General features: G+C 45.9%; 1 protein-coding gene and 1 pseudogene across 1 annotated transcript in view; both read left to right on the top strand.

The window, feature by feature from the left end:
* LOC121465587 (acyl-coenzyme A oxidase-like protein) overlaps positions 1-25,755 on the top strand; it is a 300,287-nt gene that overhangs the window by 239,616 nt on the left and 34,916 nt on the right. Inside the window, exons 16-17 of the mRNA XM_041678830.1 lie at positions 9,472-9,559; positions 20,041-20,111. Of these exons, the coding sequence (XP_041534764.1) occupies positions 9,472-9,559; positions 20,041-20,111 (159 nt within the window). The remainder of the gene's footprint in view (positions 1-9,471; positions 9,560-20,040; positions 20,112-25,755) is intronic.
* Positions 23,859-24,010, top strand: LOC121465906 (annotated as a pseudogene).

The raw sequence follows: 25,755 nt of genomic DNA on the forward strand, positions 1-25,755 counted from the left end.
AAACACCGAGAAGACCACATCTGGGGAGAGAAGATGCTGGAGGCTTCTAGGAGGAGGTGGAAACCTTGAAGCCAGGAGGAGGGAGCAGAGGAAGAAGACATGCGGATAGAGAGACTTGCATGTGGAAATATCTGGACCTGGGGTTGGGCACTTAAAGTTCATTTGGTGGTAGAGTGCTGGTCTAGCATTTACAGGGTGCTGAGGCATTCCCTAGAGGTGGAGGGTCAGAAGTTCAAGGCCATCTTGTGATACTAGAAGGTTTGAGGTTGACCTTGGAGACATGAGACCCTGTTTTAAAAAAAAATATGTCTGAAGAAGAGAAGGAAGCATGTGTCTTAGAACTGGACATAGATCTGGGTAGAGGGAAACCATGTGTGTATGTACAGACATAGGTATGTGTATGCATGAGTGTATGTGTGTGTGTACAGACATAGGTATGTGTATGCATGAGTGTATGTGTGTGTGTACAGACATAGGTATATGTATGCATGAGTGTATGTGTGTGTGTACAGACAGGTATGTGTGTGCATGAGTGTATGTTTGTGTGTACAGACATAGGTATGTGTATGCATGAGTGTATGTATGTATGTACAGACAGGTATGTGTGTGCATGAGTGTATGTGTGTATGTACAGACATAGGTATGTGTATGCATGAGTGTATGTGTGTATGTACAGACAGGTATGTGTGTGCATGAGTGTATGTGTGTGTGTACAGACATAGATATGTGTGTGTGTGTACAGACATAGGTATGTGTATGCATGAGTGTATGTGTGTGTGTACAGACATAGGTATGTGTATGCATGAGTGTATGTGTGTGTGTACAGACATAGGTATGTGTATGCATGAGTGTATGTGTGTGTGTACAGACATAGGTATGTGTATGCATGAGTGTATGTGTGTGTGTACAGACATAGGTATGTGTATGCATGAGTGTATGTGTGTATGTACAGACATAGGTATGTGTATGCATGAGTGTATGTGTGTGTATGTACAGACATAGGTATGTGTATGCATGAGTGTATGTGTGTGTGTACAGACATAGGTATGTGTATGCATGAGTGTATGTGTGTGTGTACAGACATAGGTATGTGTATGCATGAGTGTATGTGTGTGTTTGTACAGACATACGTATGTGTATGCATGAGTGTATGTGTGTATGTACAGACATAGGTATGTGTATGCATGAGTGTATGTGTGTATGTGTGTGTGTGTGCATCTAAGCTCACCTTTTTTTCTTTTTTTCATCATTTCACTCTGTAGTCAGGATGGCCTGGAACTCATTGTGTGGCCAAGGCTGTCCTCAAACTTGTAGCAATCTCCCTTCCTGCTGCCTCATCTGAGATTACAGGTATGAGATACCAGATTTGAGTCCACGCCTATGGAGTGCACACTCTCCCAGGCACTCCTGGCAAGATGGTGCCTTTGATGCTGTGGGCAGAGCAACAGACTTCTGCATGAGTAATGGCGCGGGTCTAAGCCACATCCCTGACCTGAGGACAAGGTGCCAGACAGCCATAGTCCTTGGAACCAGATACGCCTGTGTGCCATTATGACATCTACTCTGTGTTTCTCTCGGAACACATGTGAATTCCAGCCCTGCACCTCAGGACACTCCCCTAGGTAAGGCTGCCACATTGTGAGAGAAGGTTTCTGGTGCAACAGGAGCTGGTGCAGGGATAGGGTCAGGCAGGGGTCTGCACACAGGGCAGGAAAGAGCAAGGTAGCAGAGAAGAGTGCCCTGGGAAGAAAACTGCCCTATCGCATCACCTGGGGATTCAGAACCCAACCAGGAACCATAGCTCCTCTTGGAGCCAGGAGCAATTTTGGGGGGATAGTTAGTCTGTGTAAAAGGGCTCTCCTAAGGGCAGCGTGACAGCTCGGGGGGCAAGGGAGTGCCTAGCTTGAAGATCTGAGTTCGAGTCCTAGAAACCCACATAGTGGAAGGAGAGGACCAACTCCCTCCACAAGTGACTATGCCCCCCCCCCAAAAAAAACCCCAGTACGGTTCTCCAGAGGAATAGAACCAATAAACTGTATATATGATTAAAAGGGAGGATGTGTTGCATTGGCTTCCATGCTCACAGTGGAGTTTTGTCTGCTGGAGAACTTTGGAAGCTGAGAGTCATTAGCTGTAAGCCCAAGAAGCTAGACACTTTACAAAAAGAGACCCCTCCAGACCGTAAGCAAGTGATTGAGCTGGGGACCCAGTCAGGAACAGAGGTGTGGAACTGACAAGAGAAACTAGATTACCTGCCTGGCTGAAGAACTTGGTGGGCACGGGGCACAAGGGCCAGGAGAAGTCCTGGGGAAGCTGCCGTAGGAACCTTAAAATGGATTGTTGGGAAGAAGAAAGGCAAAGAGTACTCTGCAACTTTTGGAGATGTGGAGAAAAACCAGAGTTGAGATGGGAAAAGGGAATTTTCAGGTCAGGAGAACTTGGAAAACAGGAACTAGGCATCCGCTCATCCAATCCATTGTTCCCTTGGGCCTAGCAAAGTGCTAGAGTTGAAGAGCCCACGCTCCCACTGACTGGGTCAGGAAGGGACCAGGATGCCCCTATAATGCTCAGAAGAGGGAGACTATCAGCCACAATGTGGGCCTGCAGTGGTTTATCTAAATGTGGTCTTGTTCTCTCACAATAGGAAAACAAAGGCAGACAGCCAGAGCCCCACTGTGGTTCCATGGCCAAAGCCCAACAGTGCTCTTGCTGTGGCTCTGTGGCTCTTACCGTCCTTCCTCTCTTCTCCCATGATGTGAGTTAAATTGTTTCCAGCAGAAGGGTATGTTCAAGTCCTTATCCTCAGGACCCATGAATGCCAACTTAATTGGAAAAGGGGTCTGTGTAGCTATAACCAAGTTATAACTGAGGAAGTCATCCTGGAGAGCAGTGGCCTTACTCCAATATGCCTGATGCCCTCAGAAAAGGGGAGAAGCACAGACCAGATGCATGGAAGGAGGCTTGTAGCAATGGCCACCAAGATTAGAGCCATACAGTGGCAGGCCAAGGAAGACCAGAGAGCCGGCCACAGCCTGAGGTTGAGCGTGGCAAGGCAGCATGCTTGGACAGGGTGGGGTCTGCTGACACCTTGGCTTGGGACCAGACCTCTAGAGTGGGGAGAACATCTGCCTCTGTTGTCTCGGGCCCCAGAGACTGTGGTCATTTGGTCCAGGAGCCTCCAGAAGCCAGCCAAGCTCTGTAGCCCAGTTTTTCACCATCCTCTCAGCTGTGCGGTGGCTGGGGTTGCAGACCGGGAGAGGACAGAGAAGAAAGCAGGCACCTACCTGTGTGGGGTCTTTTTAACAGGGAAGTGGTGGCTGGCCTTGGACGCTGTGTGTCCAACCCTAGTGACAGAAGTACTTTGTAGAAAATCGTCTTCTATATACAAATGTGCATATGCACATACACACATATATGGAATAATATAGTGCATATTTTTTAAATTTACTAATCTCAGGTATTTGGTCACTGGGTTTGAACAAATGCTTGTGCTCAAATAGCTCTCACCAAAACTAGATGCAGAATACGCCCATCACCCCAGAGGGCCCCTTCAAGCCACTCTGTCATCTGCCAATCTCTCCTCCCAAACAGGTCCTGGAAAATTCTGATCTTTTCTCTGCTATCGATTCATGGAACCATCGCTTGCTTCTTCACTTTGCATAATTTATTGCACACACAATAATAAGCCTTTTGATTCTGGCTTCTGTCACTTTGCAAAGTGCTTCTGAGATCATGCAGCTGTGGCTCTGTGTGTGTGGTTGTTCCTTTTTGCTACAGTGTACTATTTCTTTAGAAGGGTCTATACAGTCTGCTTGCCCAGTAACGGATTGCTGGACATATGGATTGATACCTGTTTGGTGATTATGAATAAAACTTTAGTGGACATTTTCTTACAACTCTTTACATAGACAGCTGTCTTTGATTCATCTGTATAAACACCTCAGGGTAGAACCACTGGCTTCCCTGGTGGCTCTGTGCTGAATTGCTTAAGGAACTACCAGACTGTTTCCAAAGTGGCCACGGCATCTTGTGCCCACCAGCAATGATTGCCGGCTGCCAGGCATCCTGGCTCACCCTCAGATTGCCAGTCTTACTCATCGTTGCCATAGTGGGTGTGAAGTGGCATCCCACTGTGGTCTTGATTTGCATTTCTCAAACCATCTTTGTGTGTTTATTTTCCATGTCAGATACAGATGGGTGAAGAGTCTGCTCACAGGTTTTGCCATGTGTTTAAGTGGGTTTTCCTTTTTCACGGTGTGTTTTATGTCTGTGCTTCCTTTCCCACGCATTTCTGTTGCTGTCCTTGTGTTTATGCCTGTGCTTAGGTAGCTTTGTAAAAGCCCATCATACATGCGCTTTGCAAACATTTACGCTGATCCATTACCTGACCTTAAAAGAGCAGTGTGCTGCAAGAGGAAAGAACTTATTAAAGCTTTTCATATCATAGCTCCTGGGCTTTTTGTCTAACACAATGTGGCTAAGGTTTTCCTCCAGTGGTTGCTAAATTCTTATGAGTTTAGCTCTAACATTCAGGCCGACCCCTCACTTTGGCACAGAGTGTGAAGTAAGGGTTGAGGTTTGTTTGGGTTTGTATGTGGGTGTGCACTTATCCTGGTAGAATTTGTTTCTTTCCCGTCTTCGACCGTAGGTGTGTGGCTGTATTCCTGGACTCCCTGCCTTGTCCCGTTCCTCTGTACCTTTAGCCTTATCCCAATTACACACCGCTGTTTACCTTAGCTTTATCAAAGTCTTTCAATCAGATCACGTGACTCTTCCAAGGTTTTTCTTTCCCAAAACTGCCTTTGGCTATTCTAGGTTTTCTGTTGTCCGGGTAGACTTTGTAGCCATCTCACAAATTTCTACCAAAGCCAAAAGTCTGCTGGAATTTTGATGGGCGTGGAAGAAGTGACCCTGCAGCGAAACAAGGGTTTCCCACCTGTGAACACAGTAGCTCCGCCTTTCATTTAGGGAACTTTGTAAATTTCTCTGTGCAATATCTTTTGGGGTTTGTGTATAAATTTTACATGTTTTATAAGTTCTTAATGTTTCTGATGTTGCCATGATATTTTTTAAAGATTTATTTTATTTTCATTTATGTATATGTGCCTATGTGTATACCACATGCATGCAGTACCTGTGGAGGCCAGAAGAGGGTGCTGGATCTCCTGGAGCTGGAGTTACAGGCTGTTGTGAGCATCCCTGTATGGGTTCAAAGATCCGAATTTGGATCCCCTGAGAGAGGAGCAAATCCTCTTAACAACTGAGCTGTCTCTCTGACCCCATAATGGGATTTTTTTAAAGTATTGCTCTTGAACCTTGTGACTCACTTGATTCACTTATAAGGTCTAAGACCTTTATTATATATTCCTTGGCATTTCTTTATAGATGAACATGTATTTTTTTAATATAAGACTTATTGCTTTCATTTCTTTTTCTTGCCTTATTACCCTGTCTAGCTCCTCTAGCTCCATGTGAAGAAGAATGCCATCCTTTCCAGAAGGAAAAAAACCATTTATTCTTTCACCATTAAATATGATGTTAGCTGAGGTTATTTTTTTCCCGTTTATTTATTTATTAAATATTTCTGTCTCTTCCCCGCCACCGCCTCCCATTTTCCTCCCCCTCCCCCAATCCAGTCCCCCTCCCTCATCAGCCCAAAGAGCTATCAGGGTTCCCTGCCCTGTGGGAAGTCCAAGGAACCCCCACCTCCATCCATGTCTAGTAAGCTGAGCATCCAAACTGCCTAGGCTCCCACAAAGCCAGTACATGCAGTAGGATCAAAAACCCATTGCCATTGTTCTTGAGTTCTCAGTAGTCCTCATTGTCCGCTATGTTCAGCAAGTCTGGTTTTATCCCAGGCTTTTTCAGACCCAGGCCAGCTGGCCTTGGTGAGTTCCCAATAGAACATCCCCATTGTCTCAGTGTGTGGGTGCACCCCTCGCGGTCCTGAGTTCCTTGCTCGTGCTCTCTCTCCTTCTGCTCCTGATTTGGACCTTGAGATTTCTGTCCGGTGCTCCAATGTGGGTCTCTGTCTCTGTCTCCTTTCATCGCCTGATGAAGGTTAATATTCAGGAGGATGCCTATATGTTTTTCTTTGGGTTCTCCTTATTTAGCTTCTCTAGGATCCCTAATTATAGGCTCAATGTCCTTGGTTTATGGCTAGAAACCAAATATGAGTGAGTACATCCCATGTTCCTCTTTTTGGGTCTGGCTTACCTCACTCAGGATAGTGTTTTCTATTTCCATCCATTTGTATGCAAAATTCAAGAAGTCCTTGTTTTTTACTGCTGAGTAGTACTCTAATATGTATACATTCCATACTTTCATCATCCATTCTTCCATTGAAGGGCATCTAGGTTGTTTCCAGGTTCTGGCTATTACAAACAATGCTGCTATGAACATAGTAGAGCATATACTTTTGTTGTATGATAGGGCCTTTCTTGGGTATATTCCCAAGAGTGGTATTGCTGGGTCCAGGGGTAGGTTGATCCCGAATTTCCTGAGAAACCGCCACACTGCTTTCCAAAGTGGTTGCACAAGTTTGCATTCCCACCAGCAATGGATGAGTGTACCCCTTTCTCCACAACCTCTCCAGCAAAGGCTATTATTGGCGTTTTTGATTTTAGCCATTCTGACAGGTGTAAGATGGTATCTTAAAGTTGTCTTGATTTGCATTTCCCTGACCGCTGAGGAGGTTGAGCATGACCTTAAGTGTCTTTTGGCCATTTGAACTTCTGTTGAGAATTCTCTGTTCAGCTCAGTGCCCCATTTTATAATTGGGTTGATTAGCCTTTTACGGTCTAGTTTCTTGAGTTCTTTATATATTTTGGAGATCAGACCTTTGTCAGTTGCGGGGTTGGTGAAGGCCTTTGTGTCTTAGGGTATTTTTTATTATGGATCATCTATAAGGAATGGTTTCTAGCTGGCTATAGTGCTGCTGAGATCCATTCTAGAAACGAAAGGGGGATGGGTATGCTCATCTAGTGCCAGGAAGGCCTTTCTCCCAGCCTGTTGTTGCTCTGTACGTTGACTGCACTCTCGTGTGTCTTTTCATTAAACACTTGAAGAATGGCCTGCTGTTTACAGGTGTGGTCACCTGTGGTAACCTGTACCGTTCAAGTGGGAGGGGTAGGGCTTCAGATACTTTCCCTTGCTCCATTAGGAGGCAGAGCAGGAATTTTGGAGTCTGTTTGTCCAGTTCCAACTCCATTCTGCAATGTTAGGCAAATCATTCAGCCTCTCTGAGTCACGATTTCAGCCTGTGACATGAAAATATCAGCAAATGTCGAAGGCTTCTGAAGATTAAATAAGTGAGCAAATAAAATTAAATGCTTAAAACAATGCCTGTTGCCTGGATGCGCCTAGTTTAAACTCAGGTTTCCAGTAGCTATTTATGGCCGCAGAAAAAGGGCAACTGTCCCTTTAAAAGTCTTAAACCTCCCACAAAGGTGCTTAGGAGGAGCGTTGATTTCTTTTGTATTGTACCATAGCTAGTATAGTAAAGACTCTTCAACACTCCCCGCAGTGCAGACTGCAGACTAGCTGTTACACCTGTGGGCAGTGACATTCTCAGAGCTGATGCCAGCATGGGGGGGGGGGGGGCTTGGAGGACCCGCTGCTCCCTGGATCCTCCTCTTTCTCTTTTTTCTCACGCTCTTGAGGAGGCAAAGATGTCTCCAGGGCCTTTCCAGTCACTTAGCTGTCCCTGGTGTTCTGCTGGTCAGACCAGTGAAAAGCTTTGTCCCCATATCACTCTGTTTGGGCCATCTGCATGGTGGCTTGTTCTTCCCACCGCCTGCCTTGCGTGCACTCTTCAGGAGAGCTGAGCCCTGGCATTATCCTGTAAGATGATAGGTGAGTGCTGTTTCCAGACTATCTTCAGGAACTTGCAGCAACTGCCAGAGTTTCCGTGAATGCCCCACCACGGGGTCAAGAGTCACCAGTCTCTGCCCCACCTTGTCAGTTTGAACAGTGACACCTGTCCAGGGAGATACGGATTCAGGAAGCATCCGTGCCAACACTGTCTGTCCATTCCCTGACTGTCATGATGCCCAGTTAGAGGTGGAGCTGGAGAGTCACGTGACATGGCCCTCCTGACTGTGCGCACTGCCCCGGGTCCTCATATTGAATTATACATGGCAGAGGCTCTCTGCAGATCTGTTTTTCCGCTAGCGCACAAAGCACCATTAGAGGAGGTATCTGACAGAGAGAGCTTCAGGCCCTGAAGAGGCGAAGCCACCACAAAGTTGGTTACTTTCCAACTGAGAGGCCTGTCAGCTTGGGGGTGACACAAATGGGAAGTTGATACATCAAGTGTAACTTTCTGTTTGAGTCTTAGTTCCTTGAGAACACACACACAGTCACTAAAAGTTTGATATCAAATCATTCAGTCTTCGAAACAAAGAAAGAGGAGGAGGAACAAAGTAAAGGTCAGCAGCGCCAAATTTAACTGAGGTCTCTGGTTAGATAAGAGGTGCCTCGGGCTCCATGCCCAGGAGACCCGCTGCTTGGTGGGTGCCAGTGAAACAATGCACACAGACAGGCTGTGGCTCCTGTCTCCGTGACTGTTCATTTCTCATGTCATCAGACACTGAACACAAAAGGAAGCACCCTATGGCAGTGGAAGCAAGGACACTGAGTACTGCACCTCAGCAGTAAGCTTGTCACCCATGGCTGAACCTACTACTATTACTTGCTAAATGGACTTAGTTCATTGTATATATGCTTCCTGAGCAAGCGAAATTATAGGCCTTTACCACCAGGCCCACCTCAAATTTCTCCTTGAACATGTGTTGCCTCCTAGATATCAGGTATAACTAGACACCATACCTGATATGTGAGGACTTAACATATACACATGCACACACACACTTATGCACACATATGCACATACACACATACATAAACACTCATATATACACATGCACACATACACACACATGCATACATGCACACACTCATGCACACATACATACACATACATAAACACTCATATACACACATGCACACATACATACACACACACACACAGACCGGACTTCCTGGACACCACCAGGACATTCATTCTGCTCACAAGTTGCTCTCACGGGTCATGCATCCAGCCTCTCAGTGACTGCGCAATGCCCACGTGTATGTTGTATGGACCCTTTGGATATTTGCTGGGTTGGTTGGTAAAGGCCTCTAAGCCTGGGTACTTGGGAGGCTGGGGCAGGATCACCAGTTTAAGCCCACCAGACAACTCAGTGAGGTTCTGTCTCAGGATATGAAATTAGAGGAGGGTGCTATTGGGTAGTGTCATTCAGTCCACGGTAGAGTGCTTGGCTTGTGTGCCAGAAGCCCCAGCACCTCCCTCTCTCTCAAACACCCACACTGCCCCCCCAAAAAAACCAAGAAAACAAAATAAAAAGGAAATTTTTGAGTTCACTTTTCTCCAAATATTCCTCATGGGTTTTTTCTCCCCTCCCTTGCCAGGTGGTAACCAAGAAAGGGGATTTCTTCAGTGCCTGGAACTCCTGCATGCACCATATCACCTTACTGTCTCTGGCACACATCCACAGAGGTGAGTTGGCTCTTGATGAACGCTCATGGTTGGGTGACTCAGAGCCCTGAAGGCCACAGGGGAACATAACTCTGTAGAAGGGAAGTCTTGCCACCAGTCTGAGCCTCCTGCTAGATCTAGGGCCCTGAGTACCTTCAAGAGACTGTTGTAACTCAGCTCCCTACTTATCAGGGAAACTACCCAGGCAGATAGCCCACCAGGACCCACTAGCCGGAGAGGCATTAGTTTGTACATCAATTCCCCCAGGCCCTTGTCCAACCACATCTGGAACTCCTGAACAAATCTACATATACAAAACCAAAGCATACCGGATAAAAGGCCCCTGTCTGAAGAGGTCTGACCTTTGTCACAGCTGCTTAAACCTAGTCCTCAAATGAGGCAGCTGTGTCAATCCAAGTCCCTGATTCTCAACCCAGGACAGTTTTACCCTCAAGGGAGGTTTGGCCATGTTTGAAGATGTCAGGAATGTTGGATGCAGACAGTGTTATTGGTGGATGGTAGGTAGAGGCTAGACTAGCATTAAATGTCCTCTATGTTACAGGCCGGTCTCCTACAGTCCAGTACATAAATAACTCTGAGACTAAGAATACTCATTTTGGTCTAAAGAGACTAAAATAACACAAGAAAATGAAAAAAAAAACATTTGGATCCACGACTTCATGTCAGTGGAATTATTTAATATCGAAAATCATCTAGTTTACAACATGATGTCACTGTGTGAGGGAAAGGTACTAAAAGAGAAAGGCCAGGCTCTCAGTGAGCCTGATGGCTGTGTGGGAGACTTCTATCACATGGGGCCGCTGATGGTTATATAGAGCAGGGCCAGGCTGGTCCCCAGCACGGCTGCAGGGGCCTGGCTCCTGTTGCCTCTTGTCTGTGGGTCTGTTAAAAGGGAGGGCAAGGTATTGTGGCCAACAACCAAGGAATGAATATGTTTGGCTAAACTTCCAGTCTGCCTACCACTCACTCTCTCTCCAACCAGCATGTGCCAAAAAAAAAAAAAAAAACAAAAACAAAAACAAAAAAAACAAAAAACAAAAAACAAAAAAAAGAAAACAAGAGTGTGCTGTGGGATTCTGTGCCATGTTCCAGTAGCTTCAGGGATGCCCAGCATCGTCACTCAGAGCTGAACTAGAGGGAAAAGTTTCAGCTCACATGAAGCCTGGCTGCTTCCCTTCCTCCGACGTCCAGCTCTGGGAACTCTGTGTTAGAGTGTCATCCTTCAGGGCTAGTGAGCGCAGGCTGGAATGAGGATGTGTCGGGGACACAGGTTCTTCACAGAGAAAAGAAGCAGGTGGCCCACAGGAGGACCACCTCAGGGTGGCCTTTACACACAGTGACCCAACCCCGGAATAACCAGTGCCGTGTCTGCAACCCTGATTCTGTTTGGAGTCTACCTTCTACTCTCTGGGACAAAGAGGAGGAGCAAGGTAGGGACAGAGAGGATGGGGAATGGGAGAAACATTCACATCTCTGTGTGTTACTAAGAGGCAAGATTGGATTCCCTCATTTGGAGATGCAAAAACTTTGTATACCCTGAAGTGTGTCGGCTGTGGGGAGACTGGTTCATAGTAACTGAACTTGGAAATGACCGATATAAACCGGAATGCCGGTTCATTCATCACGTCAAAACCCAGCTGCTGGGGTCTACAAGCCATCCCTCACACAGGCAGAAAGCAACGTGCAACTAAATAGCAACCGAGGGTGCCTCAGGTCATGCCATCTGCATAGTGCATGCCTTCATGGCTGCAGGTCTCAGACCCACTGTCTACTGCCAAGGATTCTGTAGGTTACAGGCTGTCTGTGTTCCTGCACTGTCTTGGTAGCCTTGACTCCAGACTCATTTACTTAAAAAATCTTCTTCTATTGGAGGTTTTGTTTGTTTGTTTTCCATATTTGGTGATTAGGCAGAAACACATTGAACACAAAGCCCCCACACACACACCCTAGTTGAAGGCAGGTGTGTCTTTGACCTCTTCATCCATGGCAGGTAACTAGTACTGGACTCATTCTTGGAGTACTAAGGTCCAGATCCTGGGGGTCTTCCCTCTGGGCCCCGTTGTACTGACCACAGATACTGTCCATCCCCAAATCTGGTTCTAACGTGAAGGCATGGGGAGCCTTTTACATACTTTTCAAATACAAACACATCTTCAAATAGCCACCTGTCAACTTTCCATCTGGAACCAGATGGTTCACCTTAGAAGGACTGTGACTCTTCCGATGATGTCACACATTCCAAGTATAGCTGAGCTTGGTGTGTGGACAGTGCACACAGGCCCCAGGAGCTGGTTATCTGAGTTCACGTCCTGCTTGTCCTTCCACCAGCTCTGTGGCTGCAAGCCAGTCACCTGACCTCTCTGAGCTTCATTTACAGAAACTGTGAGCTATGGCAAAGACAAATCCAGATGATTACCCAAGGTTCTTAGTGTCTGACTCATTCCTCGTAATGAAAAGAGAAACAAATGTTGTTAACCACTATCATATATAACTGAAGTAGATCTTGTTCCTGAAGAGGAAGTTCAACAAGTTGAGTGGTAATGTTTGAGGTCTGAATGCCAGGAAGAGGCATCAGAGATTTGCTGTCACCTCAACAATTTTGAACTGTCAGTTGGTTAATAATAATTTAAAAAGTGATTATTTTCATAAAATTACCCTCAGGTTTAAGACTAGATATGGAGTTCTTAGGTGTATAAAAAAGAAAATTGATTTGAAGCTAGTATTTGGGGAGCTCAGGAATAATTTGAAATAGAAAACTCTATCTGTAGTGTAAAGGTTTAGGAGCCGGAGAGATTGTCTCCATGGGTCAGACTGCTTACTGCAGACACGAGGCTCTGTGCAGCCAGGTGTGACTGCACACCCTGCACTCCCAGCACCTTGGTGGGCAGTGATAAGAATATCCCTGGGGCTTGCAGGCTGCTAGCCTATCTCCACGCTCATTGAGAGGCCCTGGCTTCAGGAAATAAAGTGGGGAATGAAGCAGGACACCCAACATCCTCCTCTGGTCTCTGCATGCACAAGTGTGCTCATGGTGCACACACTCGTGTGCCTCCACCACACACAAAACCAAACCAATACATGCAATGCAAAGGTTCGAACACACAGACATGTAGCAGGTCCTCAGGATAGGGGAGCACTGAGCCTGGGACAGCCAGAAGATCTAGCCCAGATGTTGCTGCGTTCACATCCAGTCACTCTCCAGCAGAGGTCTCCAGGGGAAGGGACAAGAGCTCAAGAAGCCCATGGGTCTTTGCTGACCTGCACAGATATTGCCTGAGGACACTTTTGAAGGAGCAACACGCAGAGGGGGAGAGGGGAATCAGTCTGTTAAAGCTCAAACCTTAACATCTCCCCAGGTGGAAATGAACTCAGAATCGAGCCAGTTTTATTAGGAACAAATGGGGAGAAAAGCCTTCTGGCATCAGTATCAGTTTGTCACCTGAAGGCTAGGGAAAACTAGGCTTGAGATGAAAATGTTAAGCAGTCTCCAGTGGCTTCTGTAGTGGGACGTAACCATTACAGTGATGAATTGATATTTTTCTGTGAGGCACATATTTATCTTGCCCCAGAAAGAGCATCTCTGAAACCTCATGGTACCTAAGCCCCTAAGGGCGTGCCCATTCCAGGCAAAAAAAGAAAACAAGCAGTCATTAAAGAAATGGCAACATCCACGCTTCCCAGCTCTGTGCAGAACTGTCTGTGACGTCTCTCAAAGCCTGTGAGCTTCATGTAGCAGGAAGCCCCTTTCTACTTCTTAATAAAACGCCTGATAATTTTGAATGTCCATGTTAAGGGCAGGCTGTAATTATAATTAGAACACAGAATGCCGTGGGGTTCTGCCTACTGAGAATTAATTTCAGATTCCTTTCAAGGACGTGTGTGTTTTGAAACGAGGCTTTCTTTGTTAATAAAAACATGATAGCATGCATTATTTAAAACAGTGTCGTGTTTTGCCTATTAGTGCTGATTCCAATATTCTTCATGGGGCTAGCAGTTTCCTCCCAGTTGGGAATGGGGTTAGTCTTTGGACAAATTGCCTTTGCCTTGTTTAGCTTAAGCTTGCATCATTTTCTATGAAATTATGAAAATAAATTTGCCCCCTCCCTGAATGTATTTTAACATTACGGAGGCACTGAATGCTACCTCTTCATCTGGAAATCCTGTGTGGGTCTAGGCACTTACCATCCTTTACCACTACTGAAGTGGCCACTGTCAACCCTTTCAGTATTGTCTTTTGTTAGAACCAGAGGTTTTGAGTTCATCTTACCGTTTGAATAACGGGTTTGCGCGATGTTTTGTTCCTGCTGGAGGGTGAAGGGTGGAGAGGTGTGTCTGAGGGAAGAGCACGAGGCCCAGTGCCAGCTGGGACAGTGTGTTCTTTCTCTTGCCACTGGTTCTATCGATTTGGTAGCACAAACTTTGCCACAGTGGCCTCTGTAAATTCCATGTGTCTTGGTTTCTTTTCATCCGCTGTTGATAAAACACCCTGGCTAACACAGCTCCAGGGAGAACAGTTTATTCCCCCTTGGAGTTCAAGGCAGCAGGAGCTTGAAGCAGCTGACTGCATCCCATACATCCACAGTCGAGAAGCAGAGGGAGTGAACCCAAGCTGCCGCTCAGCTCTGCCTCTTTGCAAGATTCCCCACCTCACCTGCCATAATTAAGATAATTCCGCAGAGGGATTCCCCGAGGCTCATCTCGCAGAGAACACTGGATTTTGTCTACTTGGCAAGTAACACTAACCATCATAGCAGTGAGATTCAAGTGGCTCCAGGGAGGGAGTCCTTGGTATGGCTGCACCTGATCACAGCATCTCTGTGTCTGTCTCCATCAAATACATGGATGGTGGGGCTGGCCAGGGTGCTGAGGAAGGGCCAATGTAACTGGCTGACGGGCCTCTGTGGATTCAACCTCTTGGAGGGCCCAGGAAGGCAAGGAACGCACCAGTTTTGTCTCCCCTCTCTCAATCAGACATTCAACTCAGCCTGTGAAGGTATTCTATGAGCAAAAGGTGCTTCTGAGGATGGAGGATCCACACTTTACAGAGTCTACAATGTTGGGCTAGAGACACAGTTACATACTCGACAAGATCACAGGAAGTCCTGGGCCTCTGGGTCTCTCCCACTTGAAATCAGAAAAACCCAGACAGTGACAATATGGTAGAAAAGAACAAGAGCCCACGGTCTCACCACACACATTCAACAGGGAGAGCCATGACAGTGAAGGCCCAGGGTGAGCCCCTGTCATGAAATCCATCCTAAATGGGAGCACAAGGCACTTTGTGGTCTTCAGAAGAGCGTGATGAAGGACTGGAGATGGTTAGTGCTTAAAAGCATTCGCTGCTTTCCCAGAGGGCTCAGCTTCAGCTCCTAGCACCCACGTGACAGCTCACAACTACCTGTAACTCCAGTCCCAGGGATCCAACGCCATCTTTGCACCTCCAAAGAAAAGCACCTCCATACATGTGGCGCACACACACACACACACTATAAAAGGAGCTTACATTTTGATTGCTTGTGGTTTTCTGTAGTGATCTCTGCTGCAAAGAGAAGTTTCCTTGATGAGGGTGGAGACTATGGCTGTCTGTGGAAATGAGGAAAGATATTTACCATGTAGTGAAGGGTTGCACTGGTTTAGGAAGGTGATGATTGGATGTGCGTAGCTGTCTGGTTCCCAGTATCAGACATGATCTCCCTCTTGTTGAGTGGGTCTTAGGTTCTTTTAGGGGGCTGCTGGTAACTGCCAAGGTACGCGTGCCATTATGGCACTCTTGGAGTACCATGTTATGTTAGCCATTGGTATGGTTCATCCGTGTTAAAACTAGGTAGAGCGCTGCTTGCTTCCTGCCTTCCTTTGGAAGTTTTTGTGGCGCCTTCTGGTACCATGAAAGCTAGTCTTCAGGGAAGAGGATTGCAGGTCAGTTCCAGCTCAGGGACATCTGGGCCCTGTATCTGAAGTGCATGGTGTCCACAGCAAGGTGTATTTGCCTTCCACATCTGGGCAGAAACTAGTCTGTAACGTTGGACAACCCTGACCAAGAGCCCAACAGCAGGGTTCTCATGCCTGGTGGGGGCGGGGATTCTGTTAGATGGTCTTTGGCTCTTGGAGGAAGCATTGTCAGCCTAGGTGGGAAATTTTCATTTAAACTACATATGTTTACTTAGACAATACTCGGTATTTTAGGTAGATAGTTAACACTATGGTTCCTTTGGACGTTTTCCCCATCTTTACTGCTCTTTTACCTTCCTGTCCCTCCCTGACTAGAAGCCCCCCTTTTCTCATTTCCCTGCTCACACCACTCATTCTCTGCTAGTCTCCTCTCCCTTGCTCCCCCAGGCCCCTCCATGCCAGTAGTCCCTTATGATTTTTCTGTGTTTTGCAGTTACTCCAGGCTATGCATGCACATCTGAAGGCTTGGAGCTCCAGATAAGAAAGAACACGTGGTGTTTGTCTTTCTCGGTCTGGGCTACCTTGCTCACTGTGCTCTTTTCTAGTTCCATCCGTGTAGCTGCAAAGTTCATAATTTTGTTTTCCTTTACTGCTGAGTCATATTCCATAGTGTGCATGGAATTTCCATATTCATCTGTTCAAGGGCATCTAAGTTGTTTCCGTTTCCTAGCTATTGTGAATAGAGCAGCAATGCATCAGGCTGAGCAAGGATCTGTGGAACCTTTGTGCACATGCTGAGGGCGCTACATCTGGGTCATATGGTGTCGGGCTGCTCAGAACCACTGAAAAGGCAACAGAAACCTGCCCTCCCTGGCTGTGAAGTATGTTCCTGCCCCCCTGTTTTCCACCATGTGATTTAAAAATTTACCTTGTACAGTAAACTGCAAAGATCTGTGTCAGCATTCTGAACTGAATATAAGTAAATATATGGGGGGGGGGGGAGGAAACACCAAATCATCTCAAAATAATAAGTATCCATTAGTATCCATGCTGATGGAGGGAAATGTGAAAGAGTAAAACAAAATAGATTTTCCATTAGCATCAGGTTTAAGAATAAGACCTTTAGGGGACAGGCAGAATTCCTAGGGTCCCTTGGTCAGCCAGTCTAGCTCCATCAGTGAGCTCCAAGTTCAGGAACAAAAACGAATAGGGTATAAGTAATAGAAAAAGACACCTAACATAACCTCTGGCTGCAATGTGCATGCAGTCATGTATGCATGCACACACACACACACACACACACACACACACACAGGCACACCTGCATGCATGAACAAATACATGTGCAATGCATTCAAAATCTTTAAAAAAAAGATTAAGGCTTCCACACCACCAATAAAAATAGACATGCAGAAACTGTCTCACCATGGCAATTCTGGATATGATGTTATATTAAAACACTATTACCCCGTCGCGTACTATAAAGTTAGACATATTTGCCAGGAGCGCACGTTTAAGCATGAGTTTTAAAGGGCAGCATATTCTAGTCTCCAAAACACTTAGCAAATAACCTTTGAGTTCACATGAGCCACCCACACAAAAACCAAAATGAACTAGACAGAAAAAAAAATTGCAAAAGCAACTGTCTGTTGACAACCAGATTTTCTTTCAGTCCTTGAGCTTTTGTCTATAAATAATCTGCGTGTTTCGAGTCTGACCATTGTCTTCGGTGGCCCCTCCTGACATGTTCTCAGTTCAGTGTGTCATAAAACACATAGTAAATGTGTAAATCATGGAAACTATTGTGTTTTTAGAGGGGAGCTGTTGGAGATATGTGCTTTTTAGATACCCAGAGTGTCAAAATGAAGCATTAAGATGATGTATTCTTTCTTTGGAGCATCTGTTATCTTTTGTGAGATCTTGAGCTTGATAAATCACCAGAGATAAAAACTTCATTTTTAACTTATTGTAGATCCCCAATGCCAAGAGGAGAAATGGCACTGTGTCCTCTCTCCATGAATTTTCCTCTCTCCCTGTTGAGGACTTACAGGCTTTTATTTGCAGAGAAAACATAATGCTCTGGTGGCTTTTGCTCAGAAACCTGAGAAGTGAAGGGAAAAAAAGAGAAACATCCATTGACAGATATGATAATTTAACATGCTTTAATACTGGCCTAAAGTGGCATAGAGTGTTAAATAGGGAGAGACCACAAGGTAATTTTAAAGCAAAGTTTTAAGAATGTTTTTAGTTTTGTTTTTCAAGTCGGGTATATCTGTGTGTTCTGTGTGAGTATGTACCACACGTGGGCAGGTGCTGGAGGAGTCCAGAGGTGTCAGATCCCTGGAGCTGGAGCAACAGGTGGTTGTGAGTCACCAGACAGGGATGCTAGGAACCTAACTTGGGTCATCCACCATAACAGCAAGGGCTTTTGACTAATGAGCTCTCTCTGTACTGTAAAGTGAGGGTTTTTTTTTTTAAATCAGATTTTACCTTCATCTGTTGACACTTAAAACCTCTGAACAGATGCAGCAGAATGGATATTGGATACTTGATGGGGATATGATTTTTAGATTAATCCAAATAACTGATGAAGGTATCTTTTGAGATGCATAGATAGATAACATATATATTATATTCATTATACATGCACACAGAGAGAAAGAGAAAGAGAATTTTGTCTCTCAAAATCACTCCAAAGTTCTCTCTTAATTGGCAGTCTGGCTAATCAATAAAATCCCCATAGATTTTACATGTATATATGAGTATTCTTCTGTATCCAAGGGGACCACACAGAAAACTTGTAGGGATGGCTTCTCAGCAGTTCCTACTGTGAACTTGGAGGATCAGAGGGCATGACTCATAAATAAGTCAATCAAAATGGTATGGCGTGAATGTTCACACTGCCTGCTGCTCCGTGTGTAAGGAAGTCCCCTGCTGCAGTGAGTGCCCCCAATGTCTTGCCTTGCCTTTAGTTTATTGGTCTTCAGCCCTAAGCAGGTGGAGGCACATTTAGGCACATTTTATTGAATGCTCACCCATTCCAGGCCACAGGCAAACAGTTGGATTTTTCTGGTAACTGCCACAAAGATCTGCTTAAAGGAGGTGATTGATAGCTTCTGCCCTAGGTTTCAGAGGTTCCTGAAGTTCCCAGAGCACATGGCCAACGGTATCTGTGAGCAGGTGACCTCATTTTGCCCTTCTCTCTACTCTCACAAAAGCGTGCAAGTTATGATAAGAAGCCCGTGGAATTATTAAGGTGGCCAGATGTTCTGGAGTTTCAAGCCTCCCTCTATGTTCTCACTCCAACAGCTACACAAAGAACTGATCTTTAGATCAGGAAGCTATTCCACCTGAATGAAGCATCTGCCTACTGTGTCAAAGGGTTGCAGTCTATCATGGCAGGGAAGGGCTGGCAGGGCAGGTCTTTCCATGGGGGCAGGAGTGTAGGGCAGGAGCTTTTCTCACCACAACAGACCAGGAATCAGAGAGTAGGGTTGGGAGGCAGGACCAGGAATCACCCTTATTGGTCTCCTTCCTCCAGCTAGACGCAACTCCAAACATTTCTAGAATCTTCCAAAATAGCACCCTGGGGCCAAGCATTTAAACAGAGGTCTCTGGTCAATATTTCAGGTTTAAATCAGAAACCTCTGCCCACTCACACAGGGTTTGGGCAGGTCAGGATGGAACCTAGGGTAATCTGTTACTTTGCCCGGTTGGATAGGCGAGCCTGCGGGGTTCAGATGCCATACTCGTCTGGATGATTGACAGCAGAAGAGAAGTGTGACCCCAGCCCTCAGTCCAGCAGTAAGAGGACAATCTAGATGGGTTAGTCCCTGTCACCAGAAGAGGATTAGAGTCCAGGGATGCGAAGACATCTTTAAAAGTGAAATAATGTAGTCAAAACCATGTGCAAGGAAGAAAGTCTGTGTCCCTGTGTTTAGTTAGATTAAAAAATGGTACTCACATGGCAGACTTTGATGAGAGACTGGCCATGGGTGTAGAGAAGAGGGGGTTCCTTTATGGAAACTGTAACGTGCACAGAAACATTCAGAATAATTTAAGTACCCATTAGAGCATTTTTGTAAACCATCTTGTGATTCCCTTAACCATTCTGTCAAACAAATTGGTTGAGGAAAGATGGTTAAATACACTCGGGGAGTCTGGGACTTACTTGGGTCAACGTTTGGGGCCATGTCATGTTTCCGCCACACAGTGAACTAATGCATGGAAATCACTGTGGAAGAGCATGGCTGAAAGCTGACATCAAAGATACCAAGGCAGAGTTTGGATTCCCTTCATGAAGTCACCGGAATAGGAACAGAGTGTAGTCTCTCAGGGTGGCTCATGCCGTGGCTGAACCCAAGACTTTCTGGTGGTTTCCCTGGAGGCTGGCTGACTCTAGTGGCCTTGTGACCATGGGAAAGTCTCTGCACACAGATGCCAGCCCATGCAGTGGACAGGCAGGGAACTCTGTGTCCCTAAGCTGGCATGGCTATCATGCCATTTGTTTCTGCCATAGCCACGAGGCTATGGCACAGATGTGCTGGCAGTCCCCAGGGAGGTCACTCACCTTTCTCTCTCTTCCCTTCCAGTTGCACTAGAGCAGTTTGCGCTGGCCGTGAGGCGCTGTCCGGACAGGGAGGACCAGGCCTTGCTAATGAAGGTAGGTTATCAGATAAGTCCTTATTGCCTTAAAGCCTCCTCGCATTCTGATTGCCCAAAGGAGAGTTCCGTGTTTCACAAGCGGGAGTAGATTTATCATCTCTGAATTTTGTGCTCCAGAGGGATATGCTTGTCAGTGGCTGGCGGGAGGGTGGCTGGGTAATGAGCACAACCACCGTCTGTAGAACACAGAAGTGACAGGAAAGTGGGTGTCGACGACTTGCAGGAGCTGACGTGATTCTCTGCGGGTTTGGTTGGTTTTATTTAAACTTATCTGACAGTCTCGATTCTTGTAGCAGATTTATGAGACTTGGCCAAATTCCATGTCTCCGACTATATTTTTAATTAAGACAAAGGATCCCACACCTTCCCAGTTGGCCTCGTCTTCCCTTTCGCCATCAGAGGGAATGCCACACAAATTAGACCTCTCGTGTCAACCACCGAGACAGTCAACTCATGTCATGGGCTCTTTGTCCTTAAGTCAAAACAAACTCCCCTTCTTCTCAGCAACAATCACTTTATTTCCTCCCAGACGGCACGGACAGAGGTGAGGTATAACCTATATTTAGGCTGCGCATCTAGGAGATCCCGAAGAGTTCAGGCAAGCAGCCTGCGGATTTTAGTAAAACTGGAGGGGAGAGCAGCTCATCAGGGTAGAGGCGTACACGCATTTCCACTGATGACTAAGCCTCCTGTTTTCACCTAGCAATGTACAGACTGACCTTGAACACCAGTGTTTCCATGATGTCATTTCCATTCTGTGCCACCAGGAAACCGTATGTACCAGGAGTTGCATTTCTTTACCTAAATACAGACCCTTTACCAGGTGTCTTCAGACTTGAGAAATGGGTGGGAAAAAAAAATAGGATGTCACTCTAAGGGATTTTCAACTCATTTGCCTAAGGTGTGATATTTTCGGTCTGTCTATTTTTTGTTTAAAAATAAAACTTTCAGTGATGTTTATTTTATAATAAAGAAGGGCTGCTGATTCCAAGTGTTGGGTTGGTATGGGAGACCTGGTTCATCTGAGTCCAGGATGACTTGGCACAACAGATCCAGACACTTAAGCTCTCTTGCTGGTCTCAGGTCTTCCACACTGGTTTTATTCCCTGCCCTGAGCTCCATCCCTTAGCCTGTTCGTTCAAGTACAGGTTGGCTTCCTGTGATCTTGAGGCAGCCTTGGGTCGTAGACACTCCCTTGTTTTGGGGTTTTTTGTTTGTTTGTTTGTTTCTTGAGACAGGGTTTCTCTATAGCTTTGCAGCCTGTCCTGGAACTAGCGCTTGTAGACCAGGCTGGCCTCGAACTCACAGAGATCCACTTGCCTCTGCCTCCCGAGTTCTGGGACTAAAGGCGTGAGCCACCACCGCCCGGGGACACTCACCTTTTAACCAGCGTCATTCACTGTTCACACAGAGAGTCTCTGCCGTCTTCTTCCATCCTGTCTGCCATCTTCTCCCATCTGCTCTTTGACACCTCTTCTCACCTGGTCACTCGACCCTTCTTCAGGGGGAGAAGCTCCCGGGCTCCCCTCCATCCCGCTCCACGAGTCTCTCCGGGAACTTATGTGGGAATCGCAGAGGTGTGTGGGTTAGAGAACTGAGCACTAAGCTCAGGAGCCCACACCATCAGACCCACTTCTAATTATCCTGCCGGTTACAGGTCCGCGCCCCTCTCTAGATTTCTTCTGGTCTCAGACAAGTAGGTGAAAGCAGCAAATTGAAGGCCCCTCCTCCCAAACTGTCACCTGTTGCTTTTCATGCCGGCCTGGCTTCTCTAGTCCACTTGGTTAGAAACAAACATTTAGATGTGGGATAAAAATCAGGCTTTCTCAAGATGCTCTGGAATGTGGGTGCCTCTCTATGTTTGTGTCTTCCCTGGTGGCTCTTCAGCCTGTATGACCACAATAACTGAGAGATCATCTGTGGTGTTTTTACAGTATCTTCAAGATATTTGAGCAGGCCTCATCAAAGGAGTTTTACTGAACAAAATTATGTGCTCAGTTCATATCTACCAAAACTACTTTGTGACTTTTTCTTCAAGAGATTGAGGTTTCTTTCATGTCACCTATGAGAGGCCACTATGTGGGTGTGACAGGAATGGGTAGGATTTTTTGTGGATATGTGTAAAAAAACAGTAGGTCGTTTTGAACATACTTGATCAGCTGTCCAGTGTGTGTTCACACTAGCGTACTTTGGAGTTTATCTGTAGTAAATTTCATGTGTGTGTGTGCGTGCGTGCGTGTGTGTGTGTGTGTGTGTGTGTGTGTATAGCTGAGAATTTCAACAATGTATTTTGACCTTATTCATCTCGATCTCTCAATTCTTCTCCAATCTGCCCCCCCTTCTATACCCACCTTACTTTATGTCCCCCATTAAAATCCATCAAGTCCAATTTGTGCTGCCCAAATATTCCTAGAAGTGTGACCTAATACTGAAATGTGGGCAGCCTATGAGGGGCTCCGTGTTTAGAAAAGCAACTAATTTTCCTCCCCCAGCAGCTCTCAGTTGCTCCCCTCTCCCTGCTGGGATTTTGTCTGGGTGTGCACAGGTCTTTTGCGTGCTGTCACAGTCACTGGGAGTTCATATGCACAGCTGTCCTCCTGTGCCCAGAAGACACTGTTTGGTTGTAGTCACCCTCTCTCTGGTTCTTACAATCTTTCCATAGCCTCTGCTACAATGATCTCTGAGCCATGAAAAGAGGAAGTGCGGTATAGATGTTCCATTCAGGGCTGAACCTTCCAAAGTCTCTGCACCTTGGCCATTTGTGGGTCTATGTTAATCACCATCTATCTATGTGTAATAAAAAGTGAAATAGAAACTTCTCTGATGAAGGTTGAGGATTCATTGATCTATGTGTAATGATAAGTCATTAGGAGTCAAATTAATAATACATCCATTTAGCAGAATAATAATAATAGATTTTCAGCTACTGCCCGTGACCTGTGTAACCATAGTCCCTAGGCCCATTATCAGGCCAAGTACGGTTTCAATTTATGGAACAGAGATTAAATCCAATCAGAAAGTAGTTGGTTACTTCTATAATGTTCCTGCCACTGTTAAGTCATAAGACATGTCTTACCAAGCTAATCATCACGGTAGCTCACAAGATTCATAGCTAGATAGCATTAATGGTTACTTTCCTGTTCTGATAGTGTGCATAGAACCTTTCAGAATGATAAAATCTATCCAGTAGGGATACAGCTTCCATGTTAGTACCAGCTTGAATTCTCCATATTTATATTCATTGATGTGGTTGTGTCTTTAGCAATAGGTCTTACTGTCAAGTTCTGGAGTTGACCAAGAGTATTGGAGATAGCCTATAATATTTGAGGTCTGTGGAATCTCACTGGCCAACAACTCCAAAATAAGTAGCCAACTCCTGGCACTGGGCTTTTCATTTGTAAGATAGTGTATCTAGTACAGACATTGTTAACCAATTTTAGAGTAATTCTATTTTAACTCATTTTATTAACATATGTGTATGCATGTATGAATACACACACATTCGCACACATATATGTATGTATATGTATTTTGATAAAGCTTCTAGAGTAGGTTTCTATATGAGTTCTTTGAAAGGTCCCTAGTGTTATATATCCCTCTCCACACTCCCTCTTCTATCCTGCCCTCTCTTCTACCACCCCAATTTAACACTTCATATTTATTATTCCCTTTTATAAATTTCAAAATTCTACTTCACCTCATGAAAATTTGTTGAAGGCCAAAAGCAACAACAACAAAGCCATAAATGTTAACTTGTTGGGGGAAACTGTGGCCAAGAAGGTGATGTTCCCAGGGTAATGCTCATTCACTGTACCTGGGATCTTCTGAGCCTTCTAATTTCCCCCAAATTTGGGAAACTTGACTGTATGATATGTGGTAGTGGAGTGGTGCACTTTCAACATAAAGCCCCCCCATACACATACCACACACACACACACACACACACGTGTGTGGGGGGGGAGGTTGGACCAATGATGGTATGATGTTACTACTTTTCCATGCAATTTGTTGATTCCTACTGTCAAGCATTACTGAAGCTAGAGGACAGGTATGTAACTGGAGGTTTCTCTCCTGCCCTCCAGTTCCCAAATAAACTCAGGTTTATATTAATTATAAAAGTTTGGCCGATAGCACAGGCTTACTACTAGCTAGCTCTTACGTTTAAATTAACCCATTTCTATTATTCTATATTTTACCACAAGGCTCATGGCTTGTTATGTCACATCTTGCTTCTCTGGTAGCTGCTGGTGTTTCCCTTGACTCTGCCTTCTTTCTCCCTATGCCCATTTGAATTTCCCACCTAGCTATATCTGCCGTGCCATAGGCCAAAGGGGCTTCTTTATTAACCAGTGGTAATAAAACATATTCACAGCATGCAGAAGGGCATCCCACTTCACAGGTACTTTAGTCTAACCTGTGAAAGTTACATGGAGCTCTGAGAAGATAGTAAAAGTTGAGCACAGAGAAACATATAGCTATGCCAGATTCAAATTCCCCTGGAAGAATCAGAAGTGGTTGGTGGGACTCCAGATGGTCAAAGCCAGAGCCTCTGCCCATGATCAGGATAAGCAAGCAGGGAGGGGAAGTCAAGACCTCTGGATCCTTTAGCTGCTCCCTGGCATAGCCAGTGATAAGAGGACCTACAGAAAAGCCCCGCTCCCAGTGCCCCCTCCCCACAATACCATAAGAGCACATACAGGAATCCAAGCTTTGATGGACACAAGACACAACTGTGCTGGCTTGGGGTTCTGTCCTCCTGGTTTGTCAGTCACATCCTCTTCTGTCCTATCAGATGTGTAAGGAATTCCACCACACGCCAGAACATGAAGGGACAGCTGTTCAGTCTAGTACACGACAGTCCAAATGCAGATTGTCACTGTGGGATCAATCAGGCCTCCATTCTCCTGTTAACTAGCTGTGTGTCAGCATCCTCTCCCTCCTGCTTCTTCTGATCACACACAAATGCTCTGGCACACCAGGAAGTTTCTCACCCGTGGGAGAGGAGAGTGACCCTGTGACTCCCATATGCCAAGTAGGATCAAGGCCAGTGTGATTTGACTGGGGCTCTTCCTACCACTTCAGCCTTGAAAGGGCTGGGAATGAGGCCCTGAGTGGAGAGATGGAGGTGAGGGGCTTGTGGCCTTTCCCCAGCACTGCTGGAGCAGAGAAGATACCTAGATTCTACAAACCACTTACTTGTCCTCGCTGTTGCTAGATTGCCTCCTCCTGCTTCCCTGTCTCTTCATCAGTTTGGGGTCTTGACTACATTAGTCCTTCCAGGTCATGGTGGTCGCCATCCTAGAAAGCTGCCTACTCCTGGCTGTACCGACCACTCCCTGAGGCTCCCCCAGCTCACACTGAGCAAGTCTATACTCATCCCAGTCCCCTCTTTAGGCTCCTGTCACAATCTTCCCCTCCAATGGCCTCAAAATGATGATATGGTAGATGGCTTTTCTCTATCCTGAAGCTGTCACCAGGCCCCGTATGACCCCGTGCACACCCTGCCGATGTTTGGTTGGACATGGTTATAGCCTATGATGCCAAACATGCATCAGAGAGAATCCATTCGGCCCTCCCCACTGCTCTCTCTCCTTCAGCCTCTGTCAAGGTGACTCAGGTGCCCCATGTCCTACATCTCATTT

Source organism: Microtus oregoni, unplaced genomic scaffold (genome assembly GCF_018167655.1).
Source record: "Microtus oregoni isolate MIOR12 unplaced genomic scaffold, Mior012 000031F_ref0000149, whole genome shotgun sequence".
Taxonomy (NCBI): Eukaryota; Metazoa; Chordata; class Mammalia; order Rodentia; family Cricetidae; genus Microtus; species Microtus oregoni.